At 40.8% G+C, this 16,161-nt stretch overlaps 1 protein-coding gene across 1 annotated transcript; it reads right to left on the reverse strand.

The window, feature by feature from the left end:
• Window positions 1-11,948: 11,948 nt before the first annotated feature.
• Window positions 11,949-15,104, reverse strand: rnf128a (ring finger protein 128a). Its single transcript, XM_015953553.3, has one exon. The coding sequence runs from the start codon at window positions 14,183-14,185 to the stop codon at window positions 13,085-13,087; it is 1,101 nt and encodes a 366-aa protein (XP_015809039.3). The 5' UTR covers window positions 14,186-15,104; the 3' UTR covers window positions 11,949-13,084.
• Window positions 15,105-16,161: the final 1,057 nt, after the last annotated feature.

A 16,161-nucleotide genomic window follows, 5' to 3' on the forward strand; every position in this document is an offset into this window, starting at 1 on the left:
CAAAAATGGCTCATTAGTTAACTAGTAAAGGCCAAAATGCATACCAGTCAGCTAGTTGAAGGTATTTGTGTCTCACTAGTTAACTAGTCAGGGTCAAAATGAGCCCACCAGTTAACTAGTGGGAGACGGAAATGTTCACTAGTTAACTAGTGAACACATTTTGGCTTCACTAGTTAACTAGGTGACACAAAATGGCTCACTAGTTAACTAGTAAAGGCCAAAATGCATACCAGTCAGCTAGTTGAAGGTTTTTGTGTCTCACTAGTTAACTAGTGATGGCCAAAATGTGCACACCAGTTAACTAGTGACAGAAGAAATGCCCACTAGTTGACTAGTGAACACATTTTGGCTTCCTAGTTAACTAGGTGACACAAAAATGGCTCACTAGTTAACTAGTAAGGGCTAAAATGCATACCAGTCAGCTAGTTGAAGGTTTTTGTGTCTCACTAGTTAACTAGTGACAGTTCAAAGTGTCCACATGTTCACTAGTGAAGGCAAAACTCCTAACTAGTTAAGTAGTTGGAGTAGGGCAGTGCCACTAGTTAACTAGTGAACCATTAATGACTCACTAGCTAGCTAGTTGATTGTAGCAGGCTCACTAGTTACCTAGTTGATGCATCCATTGTCCAAACTAGTTAACTAGTGAGGACATAAATGTATACTAGTAAACTAGTTCAAGCCTACATTCACACTAGCTAGCTAGTTGCACAGAATTCTAATTAGGAGGCAGAGAATTTCTCAAATTGAGGCTTTCTATTGGCTCACTATGTTAAAATAAAATATGACAACCAATCACAGTGCGGAATTTTGCAAAATCCCACCCCAAACATTTGCATGCGGCACACAAGTTAACATGCTGGCCAGAGGAACCTCAGCTAGTAAACTAGTAGTGGCTTCAGTGTGACACTTACATGTAAACTTGTGAAGGCGGAACTGCTCACTAGTTAACTAGAGAGGGTACAAATGTCCACTAGTTAACTAGTGAGGTGCAAAATAAGTGTCACTAGTTCACTAGTGGGCCCCAAAACGCCCACAAGTTAACTAGTAAGGTGTGGATATGCTCACTAGTTAACTAGTGAGGTGCAGATTTGCTCACTAGTTAACTAGTGCACCATTAAGCGCCCACTAGTTAACTAGTAAGGTGCAAAAAAGCATCACTAGTTAACTAGTAAGGTGCAGATATGCTCACTAGTTAACTAGTGGGCCCCAAAACGCCAACTAGTTAACTAGTAGGGTGCGGATTTGCTCACTAGTTAACTAGTGAGGCGCAGATATGCTCACTAGTTAACTAGTGACGTGCGGATTTGCTTACTAGTTAACTAGTGAGGCGCAGATATGCTCACTAGTTAACTAGTGAGGTGCGGATTTGCTCACTAGTTAACTAGTGAGGCGCGGATTTGCTCACTAGTTAACTAGTGAGGTGCGGATTTGCTCACTAGTTAACTAGTGAGGTGCAGATATGCTCACTAGTTAACTAGTGAGGTGCGGATTTGCTCACTAGTTAACTAGTGAGGTGCAGATATGCTCACTAGTTAACTAGTGAGCATATCTGCACCTCACTAGTACCTCACTAGTTAACTAGTGAGCATATCTGCACCTCACTAGTTAACTAGTGAGGTGCGGATTTGCTCACTAGTTAACTAGTTGCATCTAAAAACACATACAAGCTGACCATTTTTGTCCACTAGTTAACTAGTGGAACAATTGAAATTTCACCAGTTTACATGTGTGGGAGTGCAGCAGCTCACTAGTTAACTAGTGCCTGAAACACAAATTATGCATATTCTAATGAGAAGGCGGGCAGAAGACTCCTGTTGGGTATAAGAATCCCACCCAGTCTAAAACGTATGTGCTGTGGCCTCACAATCTGATGGGTGTCCCTGAGCGCCAAGGCTTGCACTCATTAGTCATGGTTTGACACCTACTGGTTGGTCGTTGCGGCGGGTTCGAATCCCGCAGATGGCATTCCGCAATTGCTGTAACATTATTTATTTTCTCTTTGTGTTGTAATGTTCAAAGTTTTATTGTTTTACTGCTTTTATTCCCCCCTCCCAAATCAAGTAAAGCACCTCGTTTGGTGTCGTGTAAGGGAGATCAGTTGGCGAGTTCAAGTCCCATTGAGGAGAATTGGAATTTAGTGTGCCAGTAATTTTATTGTAGTTCATTTTTGTTTGGTATTGAAAGTTTGGTATTGAAAAAGGCTATATTAAAAATAATTATTGATATATATATATATCTCCATCCATCCATCCATCCATCTTCCCAAGAAATAGATCAAATGACACTGAGGGAAAAAACTGTGGTTATTTTGGAGAGGGTGCTGGCTGCAAAACCACAAAGGCGGAGCTGCACCCCGCCCATTCACGCAAACTCAGCCTAGCCCACTGACTTCCGTTTTTGTTTTCAACTTTATCGCAAACTGACCTGACCCACATGAATTACGGCTGTTACTAGTTTACAGTCGTTAATGCTATGTTCTATACTCCAATTAAACAAGATAAATATAACTTGCTACATGACAAAGACTGAATATATCTCGAAATGAAAAGGTTTCTTTTAACGAATATCTGCCTACAGCTGGTCTAATAAAAGTGGGGTACAACAGCACTTCAGTCTATTGAATGGCCTCTGGTAGTCTAGTGGTAAAATTGCTGAGTTGGATTTTGCTTTCCCCTCAGCTGATGCTGGTTCGATTCTCGGTGGGGTCATCAGCAGTCTATTTAGCCACATTCAATTTGTTTATATTTTAGTTGTAATGTTTCTTTTCAGCAAAATATTTATGTCGCTAAAAGTTCTTTGAATTTGGTCGTTCCTAAACAGCATTTTAGTTGAAACTCTGCTCACAAATGGACTCACACTGGCTAAATAAACGAATAAATAAATAAATAAATAAACACATTATATGTTAAACGGTATACCAGTAAATTGTTGTAAACATAGTACTGGCAAGTGTAGCTAGAAATGAAGAAAAGAGGTTGTAAACTACCTAAAACTTACACTACTGGGAGGCGAAACAGCATGTCAACCTGACTCCATAACCACTACACCACCACATCTGTTATAAATCAAGTGGCGTTACATGTAATTGTGCTGCCCAGTGTGTCTCTGAGATGGGATGTATGGTTTATTGGCGGTGTCTCAGTAGAAGTCATTTCAGAAATAATTTGTCAGAAAATTCACAGAATATCCAGATTTGAGAACCAAGACCAGACCCGCTTCGGGGGAGGAGACCAAATTGAAGCTGAGATGGGAGGAAAATGCATGAATGAGGCTAAAAATGGCTTTGGCGTGTTTCTTATGAGGAAATGACAATATAACATGATTAAAAGTTCCAAAAGTTAGATTTTTAATTATATGGAACCTTTACAAAAACTGTTCAATTAACTTCTCAACTCCGTCCTCAATCTCGCATTTTTTAGCTACAACACCCTCTTTGGTTCCAGAATGCTATCAAGTCTGACAACTGGAAGGAATTAGACTGACTCTAATGGAATGGGCGGGGCTGATTCTGGAATGGGCGGCGCTGACTCTGGTGCAGCTCCACCTTCTGGTGCAGCTCCGCCTTTGTGGTTCTGCAGCAAGCACCACTTGTTATTTTGAGCTAGTACCAGAAGACAGTGTAACCTTTTTTAGTTCTCTCCAGTCAAAACAAAACTTTAGACTTTTTTCTTTTTTAAATTTAACAGGGAACAGCAATCAATTGAACAGGGAACTGCAACCAGTAGTCACACAACAAAATAAAATCACACAAACAAAATAAAGTTACTCTCCTTTTTTCTTGGTGTCTGAAAAGGGCAGGGAAAACCATCAGACTCCAGTCACCCATCGAATGGACTCTTCACCCTCCTGCCCTCTGGGAAGCGCTACAGGAGCCTATGGACTAAGACTACCAGGTCCCGAAACAGTTTCTTCCCCACAGCTGTCAGACTCCTAAACTCTGCCTGCTGACATAACACCCCAAACCAGCAGCACCCTACATAAACTCTGTAGAAACAAGAAAGCCCTGGAAATCGATGCAGAGCGTCGCGGGATATGCCTGACTGGTCATATATATTACCTCTCATGACACTGACCTCTGACCCTATGAACTTGTGTATGTGATGAGTTTATTTACCTTTGATAGGGAGTTATGACCTCTGATTTTGTCAAAATCCTTCAACCCGTTCAGGAGATATTGCACACAAAAGCCAAATTTTCATATATACGGCCTCACACAACCTTGACCTTTGACCCTATGAGGTTTTGTACCTCATGAGTTTATTTACCTTAGATAGGGAGTTCTCACCTGCGATTTGGTCAAAGTATTTCAACCTGTTCAGAAGATATTGCACACAAAAACCAATTTTTCATATATACGGCCTCACACGACCTTTACCTTTGACCCTATGAGGTTGTGACCTGATCAGTTTATCTACCTTTGATAGGGAGCTATCACCTCTGATTTGGTCAAAATCATTCAACCCGTTCAGGCAATTTTTGATATATATATGACCTCACACAACCTTGACCTTTGACCCTATTACATTGTGTTCCTAATCAGTTCATGTACCCTTCATAGTAATAAAATACACAGGCGAGGGTCCGACTCTCTGGAGGACGCCATGTTGGATTCTATGTTTATTTAGCTGTATTTATGGTTTTGCTGGTGGTTTTTGACTCCTTTGAAAACTGTGCAACAACACTCTTCTTCTTCCTTTTCTCGTGTGTTATTTGGCGGATGGCACTCAACATAAAAAGATGCATTTCTCAAACAATTAATGTATTGGAGCGTGAACCTGAGTCATTAATCTCATATCCTAATTTGAGAGTTACAGCTAGAGTCCAGAGAGTTTTGTTGGCTTTATGAGCATTAGTTAGTAAGGTCCTCACTTGAACAAAAAATACAGCTTGTTTGCAGTGACTTTGGTATTTACTACCCCCTATTGCCAGAAATCTACACACTTTCCCTTTAAGCGCGTTGTCTCTTTAAGACTGGTCCTGGGTGACATTGGAGTTTACAGCGAGGCCGTAGAAATTCTCTGTCTGGATATTTATTGTGGAGATTAATGGACTAAAATGGGTTGCTGCACCGTGACTGTCTTCTCCTTTTTTTGGAGAGTAAAAACTATATTTTGGTTTTTAAATGCTGCCGCTGCACCGTATTAAGAAATCATATTACTGGTTGGTTCGAAATGGGTTGAAATGTTCACATTTCTTCTTTGCTTTACATGCTGATCACTAAAGCGTGCTTTAATTAATATTGCGTTTTCGTAAAACGTAAGAGCAAACAAGGGGGATTTTAATTGACAAAAATAATAAAATCAGCACATTTCCAAGCCAACTGCGGTTAACATTGGCACGTCGGCTTGAAAAATATCTCCTTTTTGCCGTAAATAACACACATTTCATAGCTGTTGTGGGTTATTTATGTGTTCATCAGTGCTTGAGAACTGTAACTTTGGGGAGCGGGTCGTAATTGTGGGCTTTTAATGCGGTGCTGTCTGTGGCGAGGTGTTGGTAGGGTCTGATCGGAGCTGCAGCCAGAGCGTTTTGCCCGACCAGCGGCTGCTGGGAGCTGGTCCACGGTGAAGCAGCCCACGCAGCCGAACGAGGGCTTCCCGGCTAAGAGCTGACCGCAGCGGCCCCGACGACCGCGGGCCAGCGACCCGAGAAATAACATGGGGAGTCCTGCTGCTGCCTGCTGTTGTTTGTTTTCCGTAGTAAATACCTGAATATGCAGAGACTCAACAGGTCATTCAGTTGTGTGGTATCATTCAGATGATCAAATGAAATGTTGCAACATTAATATCAGTTTACCTGATCTTGATCAATAATCACATTGATGAATTGGTGCATGAATAACTACAAACCCTGCTTCCTGCAGCAGCTTTTTCTGCTCTAGATTTATGATCTGCTATTTGTATATTTCAACGAAAAAGACGGAAATGGCATTAATTATTTAGATTTATTTGTGGATTTTTTTGTCGATGTTAACCCTGTTGTGTCTCAGTTCATGAAGCTGTTTTCAATGTTTCCCGCGATGCGAGCAGCTGATTGTGCAGCAGATGGCCGCGGACATGATCAATTTCGAAGTGCTAGTTCTGGATCAAGAGAAAGCCTGCTGTGCTGTGCCGATGATTTTATTTTGCGAGGATGGATTGAGGAAGGGGGACACACATGCTTAAATATCGACTGTCGGCAATAATCAGATTCATACTCATAAAATACTTGTTAACATGTTTTGTGTGTGTGTGTGTGTGTGTGTGTGTGTGTGTGTGTGTGTAACTCTGCCCACTAATCCGTTACGTATTTTGTTTCTTGTTGACATAAATACAAAAATTATGCAAAAGAAAAGAAGTGAAATAATGTACACAACTAAAGTGTATAATCCAGTATCGAACCCGCGACCTTCACCATTGCAGGCGAACGCGTCAGTCACTAGACCACCGGCACTAGGTGCTACATCTCCTCGCAAATTCATACCTTTAAAACACTATGAGTGCTGGAGGCTTTACAGCAACGTATGTAAAATAGAGCCTTTTTTATTATTATAAACTTGTCGCTTCCGTACAAATGTGAAACAATATATCTGACGGAGATTTCTGCGGAGTTTCTGCACTTTCCTGTCAACAGAAACAGACATGCTGTCTGCCGCTGCCTTCCGCCTCCAGGCTTTTTCAGACTAATAACTGAAAACTAAAGACTGCACACGTTAACTGAACAAAGATTACAGCAATACACCACAACTTTCTCGCTACAAATATCGTCAAAACATATTTATGTGCTCAAACGATCTTAGTTTATCAAATTTTCTCTTAGAACAGCCTGAACAGAGTCCGCCATACTTTCTCTGTTTCTCAGTCCTACATGGACCAATCACATAGCTGTTCTGCATTTCTTCATTTGCATGTAAAGGTCGGATTTGCTCACTAGCTAACTAGTGAGCAGTACAGCGGTCGAACTAGTTAACATGTTACACAGAATGCCAGCCAAGTGTGTATTTATTCAAATTCCACAAATTTACTAGTTTTAGGGGCATTTTTCTGCAGCTAGTTAACTAGTGACAGTGTTTTGTGTTCACTACTTAACATGTAAGGCTCAGTTTGCCCTCTATAAGCTAGTGAGAAAAAATTATAATGCAGATATGCTCACTAGTTAACTAGTGAGTGCTTCCTGTCCCATTACAAGTGAACTAGAAAGGCCAAATATGTCAACTAGTTAACTAGTGAAGGTAAATTTGTCACTAGTTAACTAGTAAGAACACATTTTTACATAACAAGTAAACTAGATTGCTCCAAAAACAGCAACTAGTGTGCGTCTTGTGCGCACTAGTTAACTAGTGAGCATATCTGCACCTCACTAGTTAACTAGTGAGCATATCTGCACCTCACTAGTTAACTAGTGAGCAAATCCGCACCTCACTAGTTAACTAGTGAGCAAATCCGCACCTCACTAGTTAACTAGTGAGCAAATCCGCACCTCACTAGTTAACTAGTGAGCAAATCCGCACTTCACTAGTTAACTAGTGAGCAAATCCGCGCCTCACTAGTTAGCTAGTAAGCAAATCCGCACTTCACTAGTTAACTAGTGAGCATATCTGTGCCTCACTAGTTAACTAGTGAGCAAATCCGCACCCTACTAGTTAACTAGTTGGCGTTTTGGGGCCCACTAGTTAACTAGTGAGCATATCTGCACTTTACAAGTTAACTAGTGATGCTTTTTTGCACCTTACTAGTTAACTAGTGGGTGCTTTAGGGCACACTAGTTAACTAGTGAGCAAATCTGCACCTCACTAGTTAACTAGTGAGCAAATCCGCACATCACTAGTTAACTAGTGAGCATATCTGTGCCTCACTAGTTAACTAGTGAGCAAATCCGCACCCTACTAGTTAACATGTTGACATTTTGGGGCCCACTAGTTAACTAGTGAGCATATCTGCACTTTACAAGTTAACTAGTGATGCTTTTTTGCACCTTACTAGTTAACTAGTGGGCGCTTTAGGGCGCACTAGTTAACTAGTGAGCAAATCTGCACCTCACTAGTTAACTAGTGAGCATATCCGCACCTTACTAGTTAACTTGTGGGCGATTTGGGGCCCACTAGTGAACTAGTGACACTTATTTTGCACCTCACTAGTTAACTAGTGGACATTTGTACCCTCTCTAGTTAACTAGTGAGCAGTTCTGCCTTCACAAGTTTACATGTAAGTGTCACACTGAAGCCACTACTAGTTCACTAGCTGAGGTTCCTCTGGCCAGCATGTTAACTTGTGTGCCGCATGCAAATGTTTGGGGTGGGATTTTACGAAATTCCGCACTGTGATTGGTTGTCATATTTTATTTTGACACAGGGAGCCAATAGAGAGTCTTAATTTGAGAAATTCTCCGCCTCCTAATTAGAATTCTGCGCAACTAGCTAGCTAGTGTGAATGTAGACTTGAACTAGTTTACTAGTATACATTTATGTCCTCACTAGTTAACTAGTTTGGACAATGGATGCATCAACTAGGTAACTAGTGAGCCTGCTGCCATCAACTAGCTAGCTAGTGAGCCATTAATGGTTCACTAGTTAACTAGTGGCACTGCCCTACTCCAACTAGTTAACTAGTTAGGAGTTAAGCCTTCACTAGTTAACTAGTGTGCACATTTTGGCCATCAATAGTTAACTAGTGAGACACAAAAAACCTTCAACTAGCTGACTGGTATGCACTTTGGCCTTTACTAGTTAACTAGTGAGCCATTTATGTGACAACTAGTTAACTAGTGAAGCCAAAATGTGTTCACTAGTTAACTAGTGCACATTTATGTCTACCACAAGTTAACTAGTGTGCACATTTTGGCCATCACTAGTTAACTAGTGAGACACAAAAACCTTCAACTAGCTGACTGGTATGCATTTTGGTCTTTACTAGTTAACTAGTGAGCCATTTATGTGTCAACTAGTTAACTAGTGAAGCCAAAATATGTTCACTAGTTAACTAGTGCGCATTTATCTCTACCACAAGTTAACTAGTGTGCACATTTTGACCCTCACTAGTTAACTAGTGAGACAAATACCTTCAAGTAGCTGACTGCTATGCATTTCTGCTTTTACTAGTTAACTAGTGAGCAGTTTTTGTGTCAACTAGTTAACTACTGAAGCCTAAATGTGTTCACTAGTTAACTAGTGCGCATTTCTGCTGTCACTAGTTAACTAGTGGGCACATTTTCACCCTCGATATTTAACTAGTTGACACAAACATGTCTAACTAGTTAACTAGTGGACAGAAATGGCTTACATGTTCATGACAATTCTGGCTGATATCCTGATATCAGAATAAATGCTCATTTGGCTTGCCATACAATGGCTGTGCACATGCACGTCAATCGGAATGAAGAACGGAATAAACCACCTCTCTCAATCGGATTGAAATTTCAATCCGATCGGGCCGAATCGGATCAGAATATTCTGATTGACATGTTTACATGCAGAATTTTCAATCTGAATGGGCATTCAATCCGATTAAATATGCGCATGTAAACGTGGCTAGTGACTTGATGCAATTTGCGGGTTTCCTTGGAAACATTATTTCTGATTGGCTTAATGAACTGATCTGAATTGGAATGTTTACTATGTGAAGTGCCTTGAGACAACTCTTGTCGTGATTTGGCGCTATATATATAAACTTGAATTGAATTGAATTGAATATGTTACAAATTAGAGTATCTACTAATAAATCACAATGTATAACGCCATGGAAACACTACTTAGTGTATTGTTTGTGTGTGTTCGGGATGCACGTTTCCCAAAATGAGTTTTATCGTTTATTGAAGCCATTAAATGGTTAATACTCAGTTAACCGTAAACTCCCATTGAAACTGAATGCATATCTTTTAAGAGGCACAAAAAGCAAAAACCAGAAATCTGTAATGGGGGAAATAGATTGTCACCAGTGATTGGAATAACGTTGTTTAAAATAACAGCGTTACTAAAAAAAATTTTTTTCAGTAAGGAGTAATCTAATTAATTCTTCTTTTATCATAACGCTGTTTCCGTTACTGATAAGACAATTCAGCAGCGCCGTGTGTTGAAGCTGTCATCAGCTGATCGGGAGCTAAAGAGGTGGATGTTTTCATCCAATCGCATCACGGCCCGTGGAGAACGACTTAGACGTGATGAATCTACAGCTGCAGACCCACAGATTCGCCGCTGCAGGCGCGAATCTGCAGCCATGCCCTTCTTGGCGTGACAGCGGGACGTCCCGAAGGTCCGCTCACCTGTTCACCGCTCAGACGTCACAATCTTCTACCTTCCTAGACCATCCAACTGTAACCTGTTTCTGATCATTTCTTTAGTCCCGCTGTAACACTAGTTACATCAGTCTCAAACGTCATGGGCGCTCAGGTGTTTTTAGAACTACCTGTGTGTGTTTACCACCCAGCTTCAGCTCTTCTGTGTTTATATCTGCTCCAAGTTAGTACATTTAAGTTCTCTATCAGATTTGTGCCTCTTCTGCTGTAACTTTAAAGGATTTTATTTATTTATTTATTTAACCATTATGAGATTAGCAGCAACAGAAATGCTACTAAAAGCGCACAATTATGTGAAGATGGAAAAATTAAAATACTGTGCAAACTTACATTTATTTCAGTAATTTAACTAGACTGAGAGACCATTTAAAGGCTCAGGGACGTTTGCAGGGGTTTCTATTTGCAATTATAAATTTTAGCTGATTGGGGTCTTTTTAAATATCATACAGTGACATTTTAATGTCTATATTAGGGTAATGTTCCTGTTTGTAGTTCCTCCTGTTAAGTGCCCATTTATTTCAATTATTCAGTTTTATAAAAAAAAATTGGACATACATTTTTTTATGTTCCAGTCATTAGTCATTTATAATTTCAGTATTGTAGTAATTTATAGTAAAATAAGTAAGTTTAATAAGAGGAGAAACCCATTTTCTTGCATTCTTTACTGAAAAAAGTAACGAAATAGTTATTTTTCTTAGTAATTAGTTACTTTTATAATCTTGTAACTCGGTAAGTAATCAGTAACTACAACTAATCACTTTTTAAAAGTAAAATTCCCAACACCGCTTGTCACAGCTCCTAAAGTAAGCAATCCGGTCCAAGCTTGACATCCCATCCCAGATCTGTTGTTTGCAATGGTTAAGTGAAGTTTTGGTTCCTAGTTTGGACAACACAAAGTCCTTAGAACATTTTTTGTGAAAGTCTGGCTCAAAATCCAGTTCCACTAAAGGTTCTCCTTTCTACACATTTTCATGCGGCTACTAAAATTTCATGAAAGAACATTCCATTACTAAGCAGCTGTCTACCTCCACCTGCTCAGTCAGGCCCGCCTATGCGGTGTGATGATTATCCCCCTCAGGCCTGAGGTATGAGCTTCCTCCTGTTCAGAATAGCCATTATCACTTCACCCCCTGAAACACAGACTCTTAAAGGGAAAGGAGACTGTGGCTGTTGTTTTGTAAGCAGGGAAACCAGCTGTAGAGAGAAGCATTAATATTCTACTTCATAAACAACAAAACAGGAAAAACAACTTGAACTGGAATAAATATGAACAAATAGTTTCCCTAATTTAGAGCAGCATGTCGCTTGTTGTCAGGGAAACTTTTATTATGGTGACAAATGATTACCTTTATTATCCGTTTTTCAGAAAGACTAAACTATATCATGTGAGTAAATGTTTCTCCTTCATGGTAAAATCAGTAAACATAAACAATCCTAGAAATCGCCTTAATTTAAAGCAGCACTAGTTTTCCTAACTTCTTGCAGAGTTTTAGTGTGTTGACCTTTTCTCAGCAACTCTATTCATCAGAAATGGGATGCTCTTCCAGTTGAGGTCATCTGCATTTGTTTTTCAGCCACCATAAAAAGTGACAACCCCCACTTCCTGTGCTGTTTCTCAAAAGTAGAGTCACAAATGTCCTTCCTACATTGTTTATAGAAACATCATTCTAACAAAGATGTTTGGTTGCAGAAGCAGCCTCACTTTGAGGGATTTATTGAATTCCAGTGAGCATCAATGTGATTTAATACAAACGTTAGATGTATCTCCACAGTGCAATTTAAGACTCTGAATCTGTACAACAGCAATAATTCAACCACATAAAGTACCATCATCGGCGTATCCCTGCCAGTTAAAGAAGTGAAACCACTCATTAGATTTATCATCACATGGACACATTTAGTCTTGGAATAGGAAAAATCTTTGACGTGCTTCAAATGTCAACCAAATCTCATGGGTGGAGTGCTGATCTAAACCAGGAAGACGAGGATTTGTAGCCAAAAATCAGCCGTTTAGACAGAACTGTACCATTATTAAAATATAACTTTGTAAATTAAAAATAATCTTAAAATAAAGCATTTCCAGCTATCCAACAGTTAAGAAAATATGTTTTACAAGATTATCTACAGCCTCTTGGACATTCATTTTCACTGCCGTGTAGCTAAAGCTCCCCTCTGCTCCAGGTGATATTCTTGGCTAATGGAAGGACAGCATGGGTCATTCTGCAGGTGAAGGGTGTGTTCATGGGTGTGTTGGTAAGTAAAATCTGACAGACACACCCACTGATAATGGAAAAATCCACTTAAACAAAAAACAGAAATACTGTGAACTAAATGAAGTTTAGTGGGAAAAAAGAAAAAAAATGACTGCCTTTGCCTAAATGATAATAGTTAATTGTTACTGTGAGTGATGCAGGCTACATGAAGAAAGTTTGGCCCCAATAAACAAAGATATAGTCAAATCCTTCCCTGCACTTTGAGTCTATAAACCCACGGCTGCTGTGCTGACCATGCAAAACAGAAATGTGACACTGGTGTCACGTTATGAGATGGTGTTAAAGTGTAATAAAATCCTCCCAGATAACTCCACATACACACACACACACACACACACACACACACACACACACATCTCCACTCAAAGAAAATAAGAATATATCTAATTACACAGATTTAATCATTTAAATCTTAATAGTTTTTGTTGCACCAGCTCTGCTGTATAGAATTATTCTCTCATGTTTGAGCTTGATGATTCCATTTCGTTGCAAATGAGCAAAAGAAGAAATGTTAATGTCTACAGGTTTGTTTTTGCTGATGTTCATCCTCTTGCAGCCTCTGAGTCTCCCTCAAAGGCCCTGTTGTCATAGCGATGCTCTTGCCTCTCTGGGTCGGTACCCATGGGGTCGGTGTTCATGGATGTGTTCAGTGGGACTTCATACAAGGCATCTCCTCCTGCCACTGTGATCACAGTGACCTCTGGTGGTGAAGATGTGGAGATGTTGTCCTTGGCATCATCCTCGACTCCCAGGGCCTTCAGGATGTCGCACTTACACATGGGGCAGGTCCTCCTCTCAAGCAGCCAGGGCTCGATGCAGGTTTTGTGGAAGATGTGGTCACACGTCAACACCGTCACCACGTCACCAGCTTTGTAGGACTCAATGCACACAGCACACATAGAGTCAGATGTTGTTTCCTCATCCCCTCTTTTCAGAGTGCGCACTTCCAGACGCGCGATAGCTTTCTTGGCTTCAGATTTCAGCTTCTTTTGGCTGCGCCTCAGGCTGCTCAGATTGTAGAGACGGCTTGCAGAGATGAACACAAAGTAGGAGAATGATGCCGCTGTCACGATGAAAAATGAAATGGACAGGAAGTGCAGCCAGTAGGTGTCTAGCCATGGTCCATGAGGGTTGCCTGCATCGATTATCATCATGACATCAACTCCATTATTCACCATCTTGACTATCTCCATGCCCTTAAAGTTGCCAATCATGATGGCCACTATACCCTCTGCCTCTGGGTGTGCCATGTGAGTGGTGTCGTTTCCACTGCCGTCCATGTTGTACACAACCACGGCAGCGGCTCCATGATCTTTGGCGGCATTAATCTTTTCACTGAAGGTGCAGTTGCCCCTTTTCACCAGGGCGATCCAAGGTGGGTAGCTGGAGTTGCGGCTGTAGTCGCTCTCTGTGCCGCAGCCAAAGGGATCTCCTGCTGGAAGCACAACAATACCCGAAGCTTGGTCCAGAGGGGAGTTACGGCCATACACTCCGCACTCACAGTACTTGCCCACAGTACTGTTGCTATTCACATATCTTGTTTCCACAATGGCAGTCCAAAACATGAAGGCAGCAGAACGGTGTACAAGCCCTGACAAACACAGCAGCAGCAGCAGCAGAGAGTGTTTTGTCTTCTCACCCATGGTAACACTCGTCTTCACAACAGGAAGCCGTCTGTTTTGTAGCTTCTTCAAAACTCTTTCAGTCCCAACTCCTGGTTTGGAGTCCCAGCGATCTGAAAGCAGCTACGGTTTCACCCAACCCGCTGTGCTCAGTAATATGATCCTTTGGTAACACAACACAAGCTCGGCGTCAGCCGCTCACCTCTCCTTATCTTCCTGAACCTTGAACACTCAGCTATCCACACAGAGGGTAGGGTGGTGCTATTCAACAAGTTAAAGTACAAAAAAACACAAGTACCTGAGGCTGTTTTAGGAGCCAAGGGACAGAGTTCTAGAAGAAAAGGTGTGAGGCGTAGATAAGGAGGATGACTGATCAGTAACGCAGAGCAGAACTAATAAACGCTCCCGTGACTTGTTTTTTTTTGACAAGTGAAGCAGCTGAGCCGGTTTTTCAAGCTTGACTTGCTTCCTTCCCCTTTTGCTGAGACTGATCATCGTTATGTAAAGCAGCCAGACAAACAAAGCCTTCCACTGCAGATTTTACTCTGCCACACAATCAGACTACAACTCTTGTTCTTTAAACCAGTAATAATAAATCCATCCCCACTGCTCCGACAACAAGCCAACGAAAACTGAGAAGTTTCCATTGGATCTCCTTACACTCAAGTGAAAGCACACTAAGACAGAGAGGTGTGGTGACGAGCGAGATGGAGAGGTGTTTTTGCCTAGCTGATACTAAATCTTAGTTCACCAACACGCACAAAAGCCACGGTGCAAAGGTCTCGGAGCAACACAACGATGACAAACTGTATCTCACAAAAATATGCAAATAAAACAACAGCAAAGTATTCATCCTTAGCCTTGATATGAGGTGTTACTGTATTGTGTGATGATATATTGCAAGTGGTTCTTATACTTTCTGCTGCAGCGCTAGCATCTGGGCCTACTGGTTCTTTAAGGGTCTGAGATGAGGCCATAACAGTTGCACAACACAGGAGCTTTTATCTGCACCAAACAGTTTGAACTGATGAAAATAATTAATGCAAGAATGACTTATGCAAGCATTTTAGAGAAGACATATTCAGCAGTAGTAGCTCAGGAGGTAGAGCGGGTTGTCCAGTTATCGGAAGGGTGCAGGTTCAATCCCGGCTCCCGACAGAGTTTTTGTGTCCTTGGGCAAGACACTTAACCCACCTCACCCACTGGTGGTGGTAGGAGGTGGCGCCTGTGCTTAGAAAGCCTTGCCTTTGTCAGTGCACCGAAGGGCAGCTGTGGTTACATTGTAGCTCATCACCATCAGTGTGTGAATGGATGAATGATACCCTGTAGTGTAAAGTGCTTTGGAGTCCTCTGACTCGGACAGGTGCTATAAGGCGGGTCATTTACCATATTTAACAATAATTCCAGAGTTGAAACAGATAGTGCACATAAATGCATCACTATATAACATATTTTATTATGGTCTGAATAAATAAGCTATAATGTGAAGAAAATCTGTGAATTATTCCCAAGTCAGAAAGATGGGAGTGAACTCAGGTTTTTGTCTCATTTAGGTTTTAATTATTTCACCATACATGGTCTATATTTACTCCAGAGTTAAAAACAGTTAACCACTCATCAACCAGAACACAATGTTATTTTTTCTTCCATTAAAACACCAAATTAACAGAAACAAATAAGGATTCTAAAGTGAACAAGAGGCTCAATTCAACAATTCCTCACCTATGACCTGAGGCCCTTCAGCTGGGGTCAAATGCAATAAAATATACTTTGGAGTCAAATAATATAGAAGGAAAATAATTGAGTCTTCAGAATATGAATTTTCCAAATGTCACTAGATATGAACATTTGGAGGATTAGCTGAGCCACGTGACTTTTCACGACGATTGATTATATATTTCTAAATGTTACTATCTTGAAAATAAGCCTGAGTTTTAAAAAACTAATATATGGAAACTGTTCTAACTTCAAATAGATCAGTTAGATTAACAGCATCC

This window comes from Nothobranchius furzeri, chromosome 9 (assembly GCF_043380555.1).
Source record: "Nothobranchius furzeri strain GRZ-AD chromosome 9, NfurGRZ-RIMD1, whole genome shotgun sequence".
Classification (NCBI taxonomy): Eukaryota; Metazoa; Chordata; class Actinopteri; order Cyprinodontiformes; family Nothobranchiidae; genus Nothobranchius; species Nothobranchius furzeri.

What these genes read in the sequence shown, in the direction of transcription:
- rnf128a (XM_015953553.3), bottom strand. Translation starts at nt 14,185, where the DNA reads ATGGGTGAGAAGACAAAACACTCTCTGCTGCTGCTGCTGCTGTGTTTG.